Source organism: Oncorhynchus keta, chromosome 35 (genome assembly GCF_023373465.1).
Source record: "Oncorhynchus keta strain PuntledgeMale-10-30-2019 chromosome 35, Oket_V2, whole genome shotgun sequence".
NCBI lineage: Eukaryota > Metazoa > Chordata > Actinopteri > Salmoniformes > Salmonidae > Oncorhynchus > Oncorhynchus keta.
The window spans coordinates 25,046,048-25,066,949 of NC_068455.1; the positions used below are offsets into that span (position 1 = coordinate 25,046,048).

General features: G+C 41.1%; 1 protein-coding gene across 4 annotated transcripts in view; it reads right to left on the minus strand.

Annotated features, from left to right (window-relative positions):
* Nucleotides 1–20,902, minus strand: part of LOC118368164 (syntaxin-binding protein 6-like) — a 124,485-nt gene that overhangs the window by 19,221 nt on the left and 84,362 nt on the right. The window contains exons 3-5 of one of the 4 annotated variants that reach the window (XM_035751993.2): nt 5,949–6,079; nt 5,617–5,797; nt 260–370 (exon numbers count right to left, since the gene is read on the minus strand). In XM_035751993.2, the coding sequence (XP_035607886.2) occupies nt 260–370; nt 5,617–5,797; nt 5,949–6,079 (423 nt within the window). The remainder of the gene's footprint in view (nt 1–259; nt 371–5,616; nt 5,798–5,948; nt 6,080–20,902) is intronic. The other 3 variants (XM_035751994.2, XM_035751995.2, XM_035751996.2) reach the window with 3 other exon arrangements.

Sequence of the window (20,902 nt, forward strand, 5' to 3'; positions counted from 1 at the left end):
ATAGTAGTATCTTACATAAGTCTGCAAATGTGATGATGCATGCAATGCTTTATAATAAAGGTTAATTTTTATGGTGAAAATTTGCTTCCCCAAACTGACCGCGTACATATGACACGCCAATCACCGACACCAGAAATTCCATGACCGTCCCAACCCGAATGTTTACTGTCCTTGTCAGATTTCAGATTGAGGGACTTAACTGCCTTGTTAGTAAAAGTATATATAATTTGAGTTGAATATATCATTTTTCTGTGCTTACCTTGTAAAAGTAGATGCCGACCTTGCCGTCGACCGTTTATAACAACTTCTTTCCTCATTCTGTTCAAAAAGACCTTGCAACGGAAAACGACTGAATCTACAGTTTCATCGTCTGTGACAAGAAAATGGAAAAGGAATGTCTCAATTTTGGTTTGTTTTTTGTTATTTTATGTTGGACCCAAGAGATTACTACATTTTGGATATAACTTGTTAATCCACAGTACAGTTTGTTCTAATATGGTCATTTTGGTTCACTTTGGTTAACTAATGTAATGTACTTGTTATGTTATTGAAAGGGTTTCATTCTAAAAGGTATTTCGAAAATAAAATACATATTTCAATTTAGGGTAACGAATTAATTGGGGAAGTTAGTGGACAGTTTAAATAGAAATTAAGCTCTGTTAGTTATTAATTTGATGAAAAGGTAGCCAATATTCTAACAGGTTTCACTTGAGGTTCATTTGACTGCATAATGTATTAGTTCTGTATCCCAAAAGATATCTCACAACAGTTTACAATGGAGCAAAGATGTCTGCTTGAAGTGCCAAACTGACAGAGGGCATTTGCAGGACAGTTTACAAAATGGTTCAATGGCAAGAAAATACGACTAGATTTACCATTTAACATCCTAGAATTGAAAAAGTGATAAAAGAAGCAGGCAACATTTTAAACTCCCTCTCACCATTCCAAGACAAGATCTGCCACTGCAGCAAAGAGGCCTTTGAGAATCACGGGGATGAGTGCGCGCTGCAGCTTGGCAGTCTAGCCTGATAACGAGGCGATTACCAAATTAGTCTGGCAATGCTGTTTTATTTCAGGCCCTATTACACAGACCATCAAGTATCCCTAAACAGGTGCCTGGCTGCACATCTCCTCTACACAGATCTAAAAAAGGGACTATGCCTCTGCCTCGGAAGTTGAGGGAAACACCAACACAACACTGATGAGGACAGAGACAAGCCATGACACGTGACCGTGATGGAAGTCTGATGAGATAAATATGCATGTCTTTATTCAATCAATCTTTAGTTTCAATTTCCAGTCAATGAATAAGAGAAACCGGTATTAGGTGTATTTCATGCGCTTTTTTTGTTGTCTCAACATCCATTGTATATGTAGTTCATCCCGCCACCACAAGGGGAAGCAACGGAGTGCGTTTTAGAGCACCCCCCTCTTAAAGCCCACCTATGTATTATGATTCCAGACCTTTCTTCAGATTAAGTACATCTGCCAGAGTGAATCAGACCTAAAATGTCTCTTAGATAAAGGGTGAACAAGGTTCCTCATAAACTAGCAGAATCCACAATAAGCCTGTCGACCTTTTCCTGTCCTATCAAGCCTTTACAATCTCCTCTCAGCCCATAACAACTGTCCCGGAGATCAGACCAGCCAATTAACATCATGTTCACTAAGACATACGACTCTGCCGCATACAAACGGTGGCAAAGTGACAAGCCATTTTTTTGTGTTTTCACTGCTAACAAAGAGGACAAGATATGGAGTGGAGATCTTGTGTAGAATAGATAATTGCCTGTCAGGATGATCCAGTGTAGAGTAAGTGTCTCTGTTCTGTTCATAGTTCAGTGTTAATAAAGGCAAATCTAATCAGCATGAAACGGCAATATCCCAGAATCCTCCAGTGGGTCATTAGCCCCTGTGTGTTCTAGCTGAGAAGTAATACGATGTTATCAAAGGCATCTTAATCACAACAAGTAATCTATACAAGCCTTCAACACACAACAACAGGCACCATTATAGTGACCATGTCAACCCCAACAAGGTAGTGCATAAACGACAACATGGTGCCTCTGACCCGTTGACTCGATTTGTGTTCTTTGTGACAATCATGTCAGGTTCAATGGAATGAACCTTGTTCATTGTTACATGAATGTTCTTGTTATCTGGGAATGTACAAGTCCAGTGTAGCTAAATAGATTTTACTACAGTACAGTCCTGTGCAATACAATACTGCAGTTGCACTAAAGGGTTGAGCTAGACCTATAGAAAACTTTCTAATATATTACTGCATATGTGTATGAATCTTGACTGTGGTCCTGTTCCACTAAACTGAGAACTTTGTAGTTGGGTTTCTGTCATCCCCAGGTAGGTGAGTCAGACGAGAGGCGTCCCACACAGTTATTGTCCCACACCTGAGCAGCGTCATGATTTTTGTTTTGCACTGGTGTGAGACTTAAACTGGAGGGGACAGTGGTGGCAGCACTCGGGCATCCTCTCCTCCTGTCACTAGGTCTCTGGCTGGGTTGTCAGTCACGCTACTCATTATGTCATGTGAGATGAGAGTTTCATGTGAGAAGACTGAGCAGGAAGGGCAATGTCAGGTCAATTTCTTTCTAAAGCCTGTATCTAATATAACGTGTATTCAATTGATAACAGAATTGTGGATCGGATAATGATAGTGAAACTAATCTCTTAAATCAATTACCGGTTGAGCAGGTTGACAATAAAACAATGAATAACCGATGCCAAATACTGGAGCTACTGTTCCATAAGAAACCAATATTGCGAGTGCTTTGTGTAAAGGGTTTGACATCTACTACACATGTATAGGCCTGGAGTACCAGTCAGAAGTTTGGACACACCTACTCATTCCAGGGTTTTTCTTTATTTGTACTATTTTCTACATTTTAGAACACTATGAAAAACACATACGGAATAATTTAAGCTGGTTGAGAGAATGCCAAAACTGTGCAAAGCTGTCATCAAGGCAAAGGGTGGCTACTTTAAAGAATCCCCCCCACCCTTCCCTTTTGCCCTCAGAACCACCTCAATTTGTCGGGGAATTGACTCGACAAGTGTCAAAAGCATTCCACAGGGCTGATGGCCCATGTTGACTCCAATGCTTCCCACAGTGCCAAGTTGGCTGGATGTCCTTTGGGTATGGGATTACTCTTGATACACACGGGAAACTGTTGAGCGTGAAAAACCCAGCAAGCCTTGCAGTTCTTGGCACCTACTATCTTCACCTGTACAAAGGCACTTAAATCTTTTGTCTTGCCCATTCACCCTTAGGAATGGCACACCTACACCATCCATGTCTCAAGCCTTAAAAACCGTTTATCCAGTCTCCTCCCCTTTAACTACACTGACTCACAAGTGTATATAACAATAAGGGATCATAGCATTCCCCTGGGTTCCCCTCCTACATCTATGTTATGGAACGAGCATAACATAATGTTTCTTATACTCAGTGTATATATTCATTTTATACAACGGGTGGGTCTAATCCTGAATGCTGATTGGTTAAAAGCGCAATCCAGTCGGTGTCTATTCCACAAGTTACCACCAGATAAATCTATGATGTTAAAATGCCAATTTACTCTGTTCCATCTGACTGCGCAATCCACTGTCTCATCAGCCCTGACAGGGAACTTATAAACTTGATCTCCACTATAAAAAGCATCTAGACATTATCTCACATTTCTTTTAGACTAACATGTAGTTCTCAACAGCGGAGATTTGTATAAAACTTGTTGTCTGTCTCTCTGACATTTGCAACATTATTTCAATATTCAAATTCGATCTCCAACTGTCCCATAGGATAGTAAAGAACTTGTAGGGGTTGGGAGGAGAGAGAGGGAGAGGCAGGCAGTTTTTCTCAGCCCGTCAAAATCATGAATCATTTTTATGGCTATATACAAAGAAATGTCAATTGAAAAAATGTAAAACGAAACAAAGTGCAGCTAGTTTGCAGTCTTAACAGCTTCAGTGTTTGAAGTGTTTGTGTTAGCTGTGTTGTTGGCTCCTCTGAACAACAATGTCTTAACGAGAGAGCACATTTTCTATGCCAGGCAAAATCGTGCCTCATTAGCTCATTGTTATGGATGAATACAAATAAATGTCAATGGAAAACAGCTTAAACAAATGCCATTACTGTTGTTATTATTTCTGCATCGTTTTACATGACTGTAGGTTAGCGGTCGTTTGCTAGCTAGCAAGAAAGAGATAAGAATGTTGCCAGGCAGTGGAACATTTAGAAGAATGACTGGGTCTCTGGCAACCGAATCAGTAGAATGAACGACCAGCCAGCTTGGGTAGCAACCCTAGATTTGTTTCAGGACAATATCTTGTGGAAGGATGAAATAGTATGGATAAATTAATCAAATTAAAAATTTTAATGAAAATATGTCAATCATTATTTGAGTATGTTCGTAACCCGAAGTATAAAAGTGATAATGCCCTCGAAGCTGGTGTTTGGAGGATATATTAGCACAGTTTGGGTAGAGTCCATGGAGCTAGAGACTACTGGGGAGAGACCATGGAGCTAGAGACAACTGGGGAGAGACCATGGAGCTAGAGACCACTGGGGAGAGACCATGGAGCTAGAGACCACTGGGCAGAGACCATGGAGCTAGAGACCACTGGGCAGAGACCATAGAGGTAGAGACCACTGGGGAGAGACCATGGGCTAGAGACCACTGGGGAGAGACCCTGGGGCTAGAGACCACTGGGCAGAGACCATGGGGCTAGAGAACACTGGGGAGAGACCATGGGGCTAGAGACCACTGGGGAGAGACCACGGAGCAAGAGATCATTGGGCAGAGGCCACAGAGCTAGAGGCCACAGAGCTAGAGGCCACAGAGTTAGAGGCCACAGAGCTAGAGGCCACAGAGCTAGAGGCCACAGAGCTAGAGGCCACAGAGTTAGAGGCCACAGAGCTTGAGGCCATGGGTTCTGAGGATCAGGATGTGTTACCATTAATACCACCATGAATAATAAAAGAGCCTCAGTGTTATTGAAAGATGAGGCTAGAGGTTAAACAGATCTATAGCTGATTAAGAAGAGGAGCAGGGTCTTACACAAATCCTTGGAACACAGAGGAAACGTTCCACCTCAACCAGTACCTTCTGCCTGTAACTCTAACATGCTACACCCCGGAAATGACCACATATGACTTGTGTAGGTTTCCAAATCATAAGGGAATTGAATGTGTTGTTAACTTAGGAATGTGAAGTATGTTTTTTTAATAAGCTTGTGTTTATGTTTAGTAATTAGAGGATGTGGGAGTGTGTTTTTATTTCTTGGGACAAAAGGTTAGTTCTCAGTGGACTGGCTTTTCCATCGTCTCAGGATAAATGATCCTCAAAATGAGTATTCTGCAAAGCCAATGGGAATAATTACTCAGTGTCGTTATATAAATCAGAACTGAACATTCTCTACATACAGAATGAAGTACTTGCAAGTAGAATGCCTTAAAATGCAAGTTTTCCTTTTTAGAAGTCGAAAAACCAGTCCACAAACCTTTGAGTGAGAACACTAGCTCTGACACTTGCATACAGATAGCGAAAGCCAGAGAGAGCACGAGAAAGAGATGGAGTGTCTTGTCACTGTGTCTCTTACCTCCCAGCAGTTTGGGCTGACAGTTGACAAACTCTGGCTTGCTCTGAGAGCTGTAGCGCTGGCAGGTGTGGTGGAGGATCTGGATAAAGGTGCACTTCTCGCCGGCCGAACCAGCCACCCACTGGTCAAAGGCATTGTCGAACGCCAAGTCAAACTCCGGACAGTCCTTGGGAAAAAGAGACTTTATAGAAACAAAGAGAGATAGAAAAAGACTGCATGCATGAACCAGTCTCTAGGGGGTGATTTGGAATTTGTCCAGCTGAAACAGTCAGGTCATGTGATCAGGAAAAATTAATCCCTGGAGATAGAAGTTCAGTGTACTGTAAACTCACTCGGTTGGGGTCACAGCCGTTGACCTGTCTCAGCTGGTCGATGGTCCACATTGACCTCTTACTGAAGGACAAGGAGCCCTGGAACTGCTTCACCTTGGTGATGGACACATGGGACGGCTTCTTATTCGTCACTGTGGATAGAAAATAATGTAATATTTAGGATAAAAGTCATATGTAATGGAGAAAGTAGGCTGTTGATGGACTAAAGTTAGATGCCAAATGTTCCTAAAAAGGTGCCGTTTTGGACATATTGAGTGACAAGTTTACTCCATAGCAGCTGTGTTCAGGAATACAGACTATAGTTCATTAACAATAGCCATTGGCTGCTTGTGCCAAAAACAGCATAGGCTGATCAGGAAAAGTAATAGAATATAACAACAAGCACTTTTTTTTTCCTGAGAGAAAGCCCTGCCTAATGTGGACTGGGCATTCTTGTGGCCGGGCCTTGGGCATTATCATAGGTTACCCAATCAAAATATGTCCTCTTATCGTTCATTTACTTCCAATGGGGGCTATCTTCTTTAACCCAACCACACAGTGTCTGACAGTATGATAAGCTGCAGTGTAAATAGAAAGCTGACTTAATTGGTCTTGTCAGCGTCTGCATCCACTCATCCAAGTGCCGATGTATTTGTGCCATGATGTGAACAGTACGAATGTGTGTCACTACCAAAGTCTAATGTTTTTAAATTACTTTTTTGTATTGTCTGGAAACTCACTTGTAGAATTCACTTGCAGTAGGTCTCTTAAAAAAGAGAAGCCATGCAAGGTTATTAAACAGAGGTGCCTAGTTATCCTTCTATTGTTGATATCAGGTAACGCGCAACCTAACCCTGGCCCTGATATGCAATGTCTCCAAACCCCCTCGGATTTTAAATCAAGATCTGGTTTTGGTATTTTTCATTTAAATGTATGCAGCCTGTTGTCAAAATTGGTGGGGTTAGGATTTGGGCTAAATCAACTGATGCTGATGTAATGGTGTTTTCTGAAACCTGGCTCAGCAAGTCTGTTTTTGATAAGGATATTTGTATAAGTGGTTACAATGTTTATCGCACTGATCGAGTTAAGGTAGGGGTGTGGCTATATATGTAAGAACTAAATTCCCTGTAAGTTTGGCAAAGTCTGACACTATTTGTAAACAGTTGGAATTTCTTGCTTTGAATATTGAGGTTTCAAAGGGTCTCTCTAACTGTGATTGGCTGTTATAGACCCCCCTCTGCTCTCAGTGATTCATTTTCTTCTTTGACGAACCTTATATCTAAAATTCTTTACAGTGAAATGATCTTGATTGGTGATCTCAACTGGTGTTCGTTGAAGCCGGTGTCTGATGTTTTAAAAATGTTTTGTAATTCTATGAATCTTACTCAGTTGATTAATTCACCCACTCACCCAAATCTTAAATGCCCAGATAAATCTACCCTGATTGATTTGATATTGACCAATGTTCCACATAAATATTCTGCGGTTGGTGTTTTTTGTAATGATTTAAGTGACCATTGTGCTGTTGTTGCTGTTAGAAATACTAAGGTTCCTAAGACAAACCCACATTTTATTTGTAAGAGAAATTTGAAGTGTTTTAATGAGCAGGCTTTCTTTTATGATTTGTTTTATTTTGACTGGAGCAAGATTGAGTTTATCCCTGATGTGGAAACTGCCTGGAAATTCTTTCATTATGGTTTTTTCCCAAATAGTAAACAAACATGCCCCATTCCGCAGGTTCAGGTTTAAAGGGCGGGATAATCCATGGTTTTCTTCTGAGCTGTTTGTATTATTCACGACCGTAATCTAGCCTGGGCTAAAGTAAGGAAATCATGTTCTGATGCTGATTGGCTTATTTTTAGGCAGTTATTTAACAAGTATTCTTTTCTTCTCAGGAAGGCCAAGTCTGAATATTTTATGTCTGTTACCACTGATAACCTGAATGACCCTAGAATGTTTTGGAAGGCTATTAAGTCTATGTCTGGTAACAGTAATGTTAATGAATCATCGTCATGTGTTTTGAAGGACTCTGTTGCTGTATATGACAAAACTGAAATGCTGAATTGTTTCAATGAGCACATTGTATCATCTGGTAGGCTGTTTGATTCAGTGTCCTCTGTCTCTGTACAACCCTGTGTGGATGAACCAGTGAGAGCTGGTCAAACTTTTAGCTTTTTGCCATTCTCAGTGCAGGTGGTACATAAAGCCCTGAAATCCTTAGATCAGATAAATCCTGCAGGTCCTGATCTTTTGGATCCCTGCTTTTTAAATCTGGCAGCTGATTTCATAGCTGAACAACTTACATATCTGTTCAATCTAACCCTGGAATGTAATGACATTTTGGAAATATGGAAATCAGTATTTGTCCTACCACTTTTAAAAGGGGGAGATCCAACTCTTTTAAATAATTATAGGCCATTCTCAAAGCTGTCACCCCTGGTGAAAATACTTGAAACCCTTGTGAGTGAACAGCTAAAATAGTTTTTATTTACTAACTCTATTTTATCAATGTACCAATTGGGCTTCAGAAAGAAGCATTGCACAATTACAGCAGCCATGAAGGTTTTAAATGATATCACTGAAGCCCTTGACAAAGGTCTCTCTAAGGCTTTTGATACAGTTGATCATGCTATACTAAGGCAAAGATTGTCGAGTTTAGGTCTTTACATGGTTTGCTAACTATCTGTCTAATAGAACTCAGTGCACTCAATTTGATGGGCTTATGTCTGTTAAATTGTCGGTCTTTAATGGTGTGCCCCAAGGCTCTGTACTTGGTCCTCTCTTATTCACTATTTATATAAATGATTTAGACAAAAATGTACAAAATGCGCAACTTAAATTGTTATGCTGATGATACTGTAATTTACTGTTGTACCTCGTCTCTTACAAAAGCTTTCCAGAACTTGCAAACAGCTTTTTATACTGTTCAACATACCTTGTGTCAATTGAAGCTTATCCTCAATACTGACAAAACGTCAGTGGCGTTTTCTAAAGCAAGAAATATACCTCTGAACCTTTCACCTATTACTACCTGTCAGGGCAAGGAGATTGAGGTTGTAACCTCATAAATATCTTGGAATTTTAATTGATGACGGCCTCTCTTTTAAATTGCATATTCAACAACTTACAAAAAATTGAAGCTGAAATTAGGATTTTATTTTAGGAATACGGCCTGTTTTTATTTTGAAGCCAGAAGGATGCTAGTATCAGCTACATGTATGCCTTTACTAGACTATGGAGATATTTTATATATGAATGCTTCTGCTCAGTGTTTGAGATCAATTGACACCCTTTATCATGGCACTTTGAGATTTATTTTAAACTGCAAATCCCTTACCCACCACTGCACTTTGTATACCAGGGTTGGCTGGCCTTCTCTAGTCACTCGTAGCTTCAGGCACTGGTATACTTCTTTTTACAAAGCCATTTGGGGTTTACTACCTTTTCATTTGGGCATTTTTATTGTTCAGAAATGTGGTGGGTACTCTCTTCGTTCGCTGGACTTTATCCTGCTAACTGTTCCAAATGTTCGAACTGAATTTGGTAAAAGGGCTTTTATGTACACTGCGCCATCGTCTTGGAACGCCTTACAAAATATTTTTAAACTGGAAGAACTTGTCCCGATTGGTATTTTTAAATCACTGATGCATGATCTTGAGTCTGATTCCCTGACCTGTCTATGTTTTTAATTTGCTGTTTTTGATTTTGTTATACTCTATGTGAATTCTATGGTTTTTACTAGATTACTTGTAGTTTTTCACGTTCTTTGTCATTTTTGTAATGACTTGGTGCTGCCTATCTTGGCCAGGACACTCTTGAAAAATATATTTTAAATCTCAAATGAGCCCTTCATGGTTAAATAAAGGTTAAATAAAATAAATAAAATAGATTGATGACACCTTTTACACTACGCCAGATGAAATTTGCACAAAAAAAGCAAAATAATTTCTTGATAAAGTGATCTATTGCTTCCAGTCCGATGTCGACTAAATTAAAGTGGATATCAAAAATGACTAAAACCTTGTGGTAGATAATCTTCTCTTAAAGGACTATATAGAGAAAGAGGGAAAATATAAATCAACTCAGATGTGGTTGAGCCAAAGAGGAACTCACTCATGGTATGGGACGGGGCCAACTATCCCGTATCCATATCCTGCCCTGGGACACCACCACAATGTTCTGGGCTATTCCCCTCACCCCCCCTACATTCCAGATGTGAGTCTTTCCAGGGATCAAAGCCCTGTGTTTACAGATCATCCTGCTCAGAGTTCCGTCATGTGTCCGGACCACTGCATGCGTGCATAGCTGGATCCAAGCGGCCAGATATCTTACGGAAGGGCCAACGTGCTCCTTTGTTGTTTTTGCAAGCCAAAGCACCAGGCCCCTGTTTCCACTCTCCCCATCTGTCGTTGTGTCATCCTGGATAATTAGGACCCGTTTAGGTCACTCCGCTGTTCTGAGTTTCGTTTCCATAGTAACATCTGGATAGGTAGCTATCGGTTACTGACAGGTCTTTGTGGCCTTTTCGTGGAATCGTCTAAAGTCGGACCAAGCCCTCTTGTTTTTCACAATATCTTTTCAATAACACAGGTAGGGCTAGATCCTTGTATTTTCTTTGCATCATCCTGTTTGTTGTGATAGTATCTCTCTGGTGAGGGGAGATGTTTGGATATATTGTACATGATAGTGAAAATAGTGGCCTTTGGTCTCAGTTTGTGACAGACAGTCAGGGACTGGGGTGGACATGAAGAGTCCTTTTTCTACCAGAGCCCTGTGATGCTTCTGGTTAGACATCCTCTGTTCATTTTGATATTACAAGATTTCCAGTGAGCACTGGAAGCACTGCCTGTTCACCCAGCAACAGTATGCTTCTACAAAGTGAAACTTCTCTTAAAAATGGTTCTTCTTGACTAGCAACGCCTACTAACAATGCATTCGGAAAGAATTCAGACCTCTTGACTTTCTCAATTTTGTTACATTACAGCCTTTTTACTAAAATGGATTAAATGACTTTTTCTCCCATCAAAATACACACAATACCCATAATGACAAAGCGACAAGGTTTTTAGAAATGTTTGCAAATGGATAAATAAAAAATAATAAAAACAGGAATATCATATTTACATAAGTATTCAGACCCTCTGTTCTGTTTCTATTGATCATCATTGAAATGTTACTACAACAGGGTTGATATCTACCTGTAGTAAATTCAACTGATTGGACAGGAATTGGAAAGGCACTTCTGTCTACATAAGTTCCAGAGTTGACAGTGTATGTCTGAGCAAAAACCAAGCCATGAGGTTGAAGGAATTGTCCGTAGAGGTCCGGGACAGGATTGTATCGAGGCACAGATCTGGGGAAGGGTACCAAAACATTTCTGCATCACTGAAAGTCCCCAAGAACACAGGGGCTCCATCATTCTTAAATGGTTTGGAACCACCAAAACTCTTCATAGAGCTGGCCGCCCAGCCAAACTGACCAATCGGGGGAGAGGGGCCTTGGTCAGGGAGGTGAACAAGAACCCATTGTCATTCTGAACCTTCCAGATGGCCACCAGCCCTCCAAGATCCCCCACAGTTCCCCAAGAACTGCCCCTCATGTTTCGGAGGACGCATGGCTCGATCTTCACCTCCCGAGCCCATTGGAGAGTTGCAGCATTGAGGCACGATCTAAATTGGGGAAATAGGGTGTAAATGTGCAAAAACGGTTTCATCTTTGTTATTATGGGGTAGTGTGTGTAGAGTCATGAGGGAATCTAAAAATATATATATTTTAGAATAAGGCTGTAACGTAACAAAATACAGAAAAAGTCAAGGGGTCTGAATACTTCCCGAATGCACTGCATATAGAGCAGAGAGAGAAATAGTCAACCAGCCATGACCGGCATGAAGAAATCCAATCCTATATCATGGATTACACAGGGGTCAATTCAACTTCTTCACATCAAAAGATATCCGAAAACAATCACTGATAATAAAAGAGAAGTGATGAGCCAATTCAGAAAGGTCAGAGGGTACAAGGAGACGTCATCATTATACAGTACCAGCGAAGATACTCTTCATCCAGTTCGCTCATCCAACAGTCAAACTGTACCCACAGCAAAGCAATTCTCCCAAAATGTATTAAAGAGCTAAGTGGTTCTACTGCGTCACCTGGTAAGTGGGGAGGGGAGGTGGAGAGTCTCATAGAAAAGACTAAAATCATAGAAAGTTGGGTTGGGAATTGCCAATAAGATATGATGATACTTAAGGACCTGCCGATAAGATATGATGATACTTAAGGACCTGCCGATAAGATAAGATGATACTTAAGGACCTGCCGATAAGGTAAGATGATACTTAAGGACCTGCCGATAAGATAAGATGATACTTAAGGACCTGCCGATAAGATATGATGATACTTAAGGACCTGCCGATAAGATATGATGATACTTAAGGACCTGCCGATAAGATATGATGATACTTAAGGGCCTGCCGATAAGATATGATGATACTTAAGGGCCTGCCGATAAGATATGATGATACTTAAGGGCCTGCCGATAAGATATGATGATACTTAAGGACCTGACGATAAGATATGATGATACTTAAGGACCTGACGATAAGATATGATGATACTTAAGGACCTGACGATACGATAATATGACTATACTTAAGTGCCGATACATAATTTATTGTGATTCTCACGATTCAATATATATTGCAATTCGATACTGTGATTTTATCACAATCTGATGTTTCAAACATGTTGCTCACTATACTGTAAGTCTGCAGCAGAAAGACGAGAGAACATGAGGAAAACTAGTTGTCAGTCAGGGAAAATAAAAGTGTTGAAAACATGTTGGCTCATTATTTTAAAAGATGCAGAACAAGCTACAGGATTAAAAATACCAGAGTTTTGGCGCAGGTACAGCAGACTAGCGCTGTAGTAAAAAAATTAATGTAGCAAAAAAAAGATACTTGGTTGTCAAATATCAATATAATATTGTCCCAAAATAAAGTCATATGTAACTATACATTTTTCCCCATCACTAATAGAATAAGAGACACCAGACTACTCTCTGCTGAGGAGACCATAATATATCTTCCACCCCTATTCCCCCACCCCCTGACTCTTTGGCACTGATGCAGTCAAACCAAATTAAAAGTGTGAGCTGCTTGCTGATCAGAGGACAATCCCAAATTGTACACAGAAAGGAAGAGCAATAAATAAATGGAGCTGAAAGTAAAGTAAGCGCTCTAAAAGACAAGGTACTGGAGTTAAGCTGAAATAGCAGACTTACACTACATGGCCAAAGGTATGTGGATATCTGCTCATCAAACATCTCATTCCAAAATAATGGGCATTAATATAGAGTTGGTCCCCCCTTTGCTGCTATAACAGCCTCCACTCTTCTGAGAAGGCTTTCCACTAGATGTTGGAACATTGCTGAGGGGACTTTACTCCATTAAGTCACAAAAGCATTAGTGAAGTCGGGCAATGATGTAGGGCGATTAGGTCAATGAAATTCATCCCAAAGGTGTTTGATGGGGTTGAGGTCAGGGCTCTGTGCTGGCCAGTTAAGTTTGTCCGATCTCAACAAACCATTTCTGTATGGACCTCGCTCTGTGCACAGGGGCATTGTCATGCTGAAACAGGAAAGAGCCTTCTCCAAACTGTTGCCACAAAGTTGGAAGCACAGAATCGTCTGGGATGTCATTGTATGCTGTAGCGTTACGATTTCCCTTCACTGGAACTAAGGGGCCTAGCCCAAACCATGAAAAGCAGCCCCAGCCAATTATTTCTCCTCCACCAAACTTTATAGTTGCCACTATTCATTGGGGCAGGTAGTGTTCTCCTGGAATCTGCTAAACCCAGATTCGTCTGTTGGACTGCCAGATGGTGAAGCATGATTCATCACTCCAGAGAATACGTTTCCACTGCTCAAAAGTCCAATGGTGGCGAGCTTTACACCAGTCCAGCCGACGCTTGGCTTTGCGCATCGTGATCTCTGGATTGTATGCGTCTGCTCGGCCATGGAAACCCATTTCAGAAAGCTTCCAATGAACAGTTATTGTGCTGACGTTGCTTCCAGAGGCGGTTTGGAACTCAGTAGTGAGTGTTGCAACCGAGGACAGACTATTTTTTACGCAATACATCACTCGGCGGTCCCGTTCTGTGAGCTTGTGTGGCCTACCACTTCAAGCTTAGCCGTTGTTGCGCCAAGATGTTTCCACTTCACAATAACAGCACTTACAGTTGACCGGGGCAGCACTATCAGGGCAGATATTTGACGAAGTGACTTGTTAGAAAGGTGGCATCCTACGACGGTGCCACATTGAAAGTCACTGAGCTCTTCAGTAAGGTAATTCTACTGCCATTGTTTGTCTACAGAGATTGCATGGCCGTGTGCTCGATTTTATACACCTGTCAGCAATGGGTGTGGCTGAAATAGCGAAATCCACTAATTTCAAGGGGTGTCCACTTTTGTATGTATAGTGCATATTGTGGAACGAACAGCTGACTGAAGATGGGGCGGCCGGGCATTTGTGCAGTTGAGTCCACTTCTGCTGTAATTTAATTTAACTTTGTTTCTCCTTGCTGCAAAGAGTCTTCGGTTGTCTAAGCAATGCCCGCCTACCTGCAGCAGCAGCACACAGAGAAATAATGAATTCTATTTCTACAGCAACACATGCAGTCAGGTGCGGAAGAGAAAATGTGCTATTTAAACGGTTATTACGGTGACCATGGTCATTTGATTGGCTCATTACTATCATCCAAAATTCCATGACCGCCACAGCTCTTCTCTGTGCATACACATTTGAGAACATCTCTCCACTACTGCAAACCCAGTGAGCCAAGTGTGACGACCATGTACAGTTCTCTGCTTTCTCCTCACTACTTTGACCATTAATACAGTTTCACCATTAGGATACGATCTGGAGGGATGTAGAGGACAAAGTGTTTATTTTTCTTATTTTTTTACATTTAAAAAACATATAATATACTTGGAGTGAAGCCTCTCAACAACTACATCACATTAGTCATCTAACAGCCTCCCACCCAGAGCGACACAGAGAAGCAACCAGGGTCAACGCCTTGCTCAAGGGCACGTTGACAGATGATGCAGTGTTGTTTGATCCAACCTGCAAGCCTTTTCATCTGTAAACGACTTCAGCTTGCTTGTCCCTAAATGAAGCAGCAACAGACAGCAACCCTCCAGCGAAATCATGCATATTGGATTACCATGGTAACCCTCTCTCTCTCTCCAAAGTGGCACCCTGGAAAGCCGATCTAACTGGGGGACTGAAGGGTCTGATTTCTCAAGAGGGTCTCACCCACCTGGTCCGGCGAAAGCTTTTGAAATGCATCGTATAGAGTAGGAGAAAGAAAGTGTGAGAGAGAGTCAAACAGTGCATATCAAAAATCCCTTTCATCTTCCAAGCCTGACAAGCACTTTATTTTCCTCCTCTACCTTTGTGCTTTATGGAAAGAGGGTTAACAAATTCAGAGCTACAGAAGTGTGTTCATGCACAAAATGTGGAGTGATTGAGTTCTGAAGCTGATCCAAGCATGAGGGTTAATCATGCTGTTTCAGAACCTCCTTCAGAACAGTGGCGTGTGCATGTAATGAGAAAATATTGGGTCCAACTCAGTCCCGTGGGCAGTAATGTGTAATCGAAACTGCCCTGTACCATTCAGAGTTTTTTTGCATCTCGATGTGGACTCCTTTAAGTCAATTTTCTCTTTTACTTTAGACCAAATTACTGAGGTGAGATACTGTAGGAAGTCCTTCATGATGTAGGTTGTTAACATAAGGACTATGTAATGTTATGCAACGGAGAATATTATCAGTCTTGGTCACACTTGTGGGTGGTCCATCACATTCAACAAACCTTCATTGTCATTGGCTGGATCAGAACTCTCATTATGCATCCATAAACTAACCATTTGGATTGGCCCACTAGATTACCATGGATCATATTCGTTTTCTAAGGCTCTGTTAATTTAAATTCAAATGTTGTTCCAATGGAATGTTTTCCTAGCTATCCTCATACAATGGGAATTGTAGCGAAGGGGTATTGAAAACCTCAAACCTGCACACTTCTCACATTATTATTTGTGCATCTTGGCAATGTATGTTTTCGCTAGCATTAGTAACGTCACTCCTGTTGCCATCTCAGCAACCACAACAATATTTTCCTTAAGAGTAAGCTAAGTCTGGGAAATGTCCCTCTCGTGTCGCCTGTCTGCGTGTGGTAGATGAGTTTCCTTCTGGCCACAGGACTGTACACAGCTAAGAACAATAAGCCCCTGACCCACTGGAGGGAATTAGATCGTGTCATTAGCAAGAGCATGTGAGAATAGGAACTCCTACTTGGTGCTTCCTCTCACATAGACTTTGGTTTGACATTTGGCCTTACACATGGAATACCTTTAGCTGTGTCTCCATGATGGTCGAATGGTATTTGGAAGGTTTCTCACTGAAAATGACAAAGTCTGCCATTGACATCGATTCATGATTTACGTGCTGTTCAATTAACTCTGAGTTTCATGATTGTTTGTAAAAACCCTTATCTCAAATATGAATTATCTGGTGGAACACTCTAGTCTCAAGTGAATGAGAACATAATCATGATAACAACAGAGACATTTGTTTTGTCACAATGTTTTGTTTACTTTGACAATGGAGCCAAGGTCTCCGATGGCATGTAATAATGTTAGGAGGGGGGGTTGCAACTTAACCCCCAGGGTATTAATGTAGAGCAGGGTTCACTATATACAAATGTCAAAATACCCAGGAGGCCATCTTTGGATTTGAATTGCATGTTAAGCTAAATTCTGCAGAGAGTTTGCTCACTTGGCACCAACCCAGGTTCTTGAAGGCTTGTTAACAGAATTAAAAAGTGAACATTCAGAAACACTGTGGTGAGTGTGGTCAAATTATTTTCAAAAAGCTGTATGCCCAAACACAGCTTAAAAGTAGGCTAATGTTTTGAAGACTCAAAAAGCTCTCTTGCTGCCCTTGAATCTATGTACAAACAGGGGTAAACGAACAATCGAACTGGCTGGGTTCTGAGTCAGGGAGGTGGAGGTGGAGCCGTCTTCACCATGCTCTAACTTGTTATTATAATGCTGGAACAGCCCATCTAAAACCGCTCTCTGTCTGGGCCTACTGTATCATTACTGGTCTATTTAAAACCTTGCCCCGCTCCGGCTAATCTGGAACACGTTGTTATACTCCAACAGAGCCTGTCACTGTAACACACATTAGGCTAGCCCTGGAGACAGCCCACAACAATCCCCTCCACAGTCAATGCATCAGCTCAGGGACAAGGACCTGGTGTGACCCGTGATAGTACAGGATGGAGGCCATGCCATGGCACGAGGGGCCACACCATGGTACATAACGACTGGGGAATGCAGAGCAGCTTTGCGATGTGAAACTCAGAAAATCAGACAACCAGCAGATGCAGAGGACATCGTTCATTTACACATCATGTGGACGAAACAATACAGAAGTGTTTGTCTGTGTCATCAGAGAGGAATCATGTGCTTTCTGTTCAACAGTTAATAGCAAAGACAATATTATAGTGGTTATTGTGCACGTTCTGTAGGCTTATGTCCACAAAGTTTGAATATATGCAACTCCTGTCCTGTGAGAATTCACATCCTTCCAATTCTACAGGGCCTTGAGAAAGTATTCACACCTTGACTTTTTTCTCCACATTGTTGTTACAGCCTGAATTTAAAATGAATTCATTTGAGATTTTTTTTGGCCTACACACAATACAAAATTGCATTTTTGTTTTTAGAAATGTTTACAGATTAACCAAAAACGGAAAGGTGAAATGTCTTGAGTCAATAACCCCATTGTTTTGTCAAGCCTAAATATGTTCAGGAGTAAACATTTGCTTAACAAGTGACATAATATGTTGCATGGACTCACTCTGTGTGCAATAATGTGTTTAACATGATGTTTTAAAAATGGACTGCCTCATCTCTGTAAGAAGTTTCTGTAAATCATTTTCTGTAAATCAGTTTCTGTAAATCATTTTGGTAGCATTTCTATATATAATATATAATATAATATATATATATATATATTTATATATATATATATATAAAATAGTATATTACACTTGCTCTTTCTTGAATAACTTCCTCCAGTTCATTTGTTTTTTCCTTTAACTTATGCTGTGCCTCTATGGTCCAGTTTGTATTGCTATCTATCTGTACTGTTAGTTCCTCTATTTGCTTTGTGAATAACAACTATTTGGACCTAAATAGTTTTTCTTTAAAAGATGAGTATTGAATTGCATGTCCTCTAAACACAAATTTGAAAGTGTCCCATACAATAAGGGGATCTGCTGTACCTAAGTTATTTAGGAAGAGTGAATAATAAATCATTCTTTCTTGGTTAAAAACAAGTTGTCATCCATAGGGCTTTGATTCAATTTACAATATACTGGCCCACGTGGAAATTCTGTAAGATTAATGTGTATGCCATTCATTTGATGGTCCGATGTCATTCTGTCCCCTATCAACACTTTTTAAGTGAAAGAAGTCAAGATGACTAGCTTGATTGAGTCTCCATGACATATATCTCACTTGGTCAGTATATTAAAGCATCAATATACAGTGCCAGTCAAAGTTTTGGAAAAACTCACTCATTCAAGGGTTTTATTTTTTTTTTTTTTTTTTACAATTTCTACCTTGTAGAATAATGTAATAGCGAAGACATCAAAACTATGAAATAACACAAGGCAGACAGCTTTGCACACACTTGGCATTCTCTCAAACAGCTTTTTGAGGTAGTCACCTGGAATGCATTTTAATTAACAGGTGTGCCTTGTTAAAAGTTCATATGTGGAATTTCTTTCCTTCTTAATGCGTTTGAGCCAATCAGTTGTGTAGTGACACCAAGCGCTATGATGAAACAGGCTCTCATGAGGACCGCCACAGGAAAGGAAGACCCAGAGTTACCTCTGCTGCAGAGGATAAGTTCATTAGAGCCTTACCAGGCTCAGAAATTGCAGGCCAAATAAATGCTTCAAAGAGTTCAAGTAACAGACACATCAACATCAACTTTTCAGAGGAGACTGTATGAATCAGGCCTTCATGGTTGAATAACTGCAAAGAAACCACTACTAAAGGACACCAATAAGACGAAGAGACTTGCTTGGGCCAAGAAACACGAGCAATGGACATGAGACCAGTGGAAATCTCTCTTTTGGTTTGATGAGTCCAATTTTGAGATTTTTGGTACCAGCTGTCTTTGTGAGCCGCAGAGTAGGTCAACGGTGTGTTGACTTCTCAGTCGACCCCCACTTCCCTTTTGTCCACCAAGCCGCGATGCTGGTTCATCCCAATAAGGAAACTCCGTTATCATTTCTTTGTAACTATCTACTGTTTGTTTATGCATTTCTGTGAATTACTTAGTTAGTACATCAATGATTTAAGACAATTGATGTATGGATGACTCATAGTGAAGACTAGGTTCGTGCAGATAACCAACAATTTACAACATTTGGAATGAGACTAACGTGAGGTAAAGAATAATTCATTAATCAGAAGACTATTGATCAGATATGAAAATATCTGAAAAGTTATATTAGGAAAATTATAACTTTGTAATCTGAATATTTTCCTTGGTGCCCTGACTTCCTAGTTAATTACAGTTACATGACTAATCAGTTTAATCACGTAATAATAATTACAGAGAGTCATTTGATAAAGATTAATCTTCAGTTTAATGATGCCAAAGACACGACACCGCTTTGAGGATAACTCAGTGCCACCAACGCGGCCACCTACCAAGGACTGTGGGCTCTCCTTCTCCATGGCCGACGTGAGTAAGCCATTTTGACGTGTTAATCCTCGCAGGACTGCCGGCCCAGATGGCATTCCTAGTCGCATCCACAGAGCATGCGCAGACCAGCTGGCTGGTGTGTTTACGGACATATTCAATCTCTCCCTATCCCCGTCCGTTGTCTCCACATGATTCAAGATGGCCACCAGTGTTCCTGTACCGAAGGCGGCAAAGGTAACTGAACAAAATTACTATTGCCCTGTAGCACTCGCTTCTGTCATCATGAAGTGCTTTGCGAGACAAGGATCATATCAGGTCCACCTTAACTGTCACCCTAGACCCACTCCAATTTGCTTACCGCCCAAAACGGTCCACAGACAATGCAATCCCAGTCACACTGCCCTCTCATCTGGACAAGAAGAATACCTATGTAAGAATGCTGTTCATTGACTATAGCTCAGCATTCAACACTATAGTACCTTCCAAGCTCATCATTAAGCTCGAGGCCCTGGGTCTGAACCCTATCCTGTGCAATTGGGTCCTGAACTTGCTGACTTGTTTCTTGGCCCATGGCCTCCAGGTGGTGAAAATAGGAAACAACACCTCCACTTTGCAGATCCTCAACACTGGGGCACCACAATGGTGCGTGCTCAGCCCGCTCTTGTACTTCCTGTTCACCCATGACTGCTTGGCCATGCACGCCTCCAAATCAATCATCAGGTTTGCAAACGACAACAGTAGTAGGCTTGATTACCAATGACAACAGTAGTAGGCTTGATTACCAACAACAATGAGACAGTGAGGGCTCTGGGAGTATGGTATCAGGAAAATAACCTCTCACTCAACGTCAACAAAACAAAAGAGATGATTATGGACTTCAGGAAACAGCAGAGGGATCACGCCCCGATCCACATCAATGGGACACCAGTTGAGAAGGTGGAAAGTTTTAAGTTCCTCAGCATACAGATCACAGACAAACTGAAATCGACCTCAGGAAGCTGAGGAAGCTGAAGAAATTGGTCTTGTCACCTAAAACCCTCACAAATGTTTATAGATGCACAATTGAGAGCATCCAGTCACGCTGTATCACCGCCTGGTAGGGCAACTGCACCGCCCACAACCACAGGGCTCTTCAGAGGGTGGTGGGGTCTGCACAACACATCACCGGGGGCAAACTACCTGC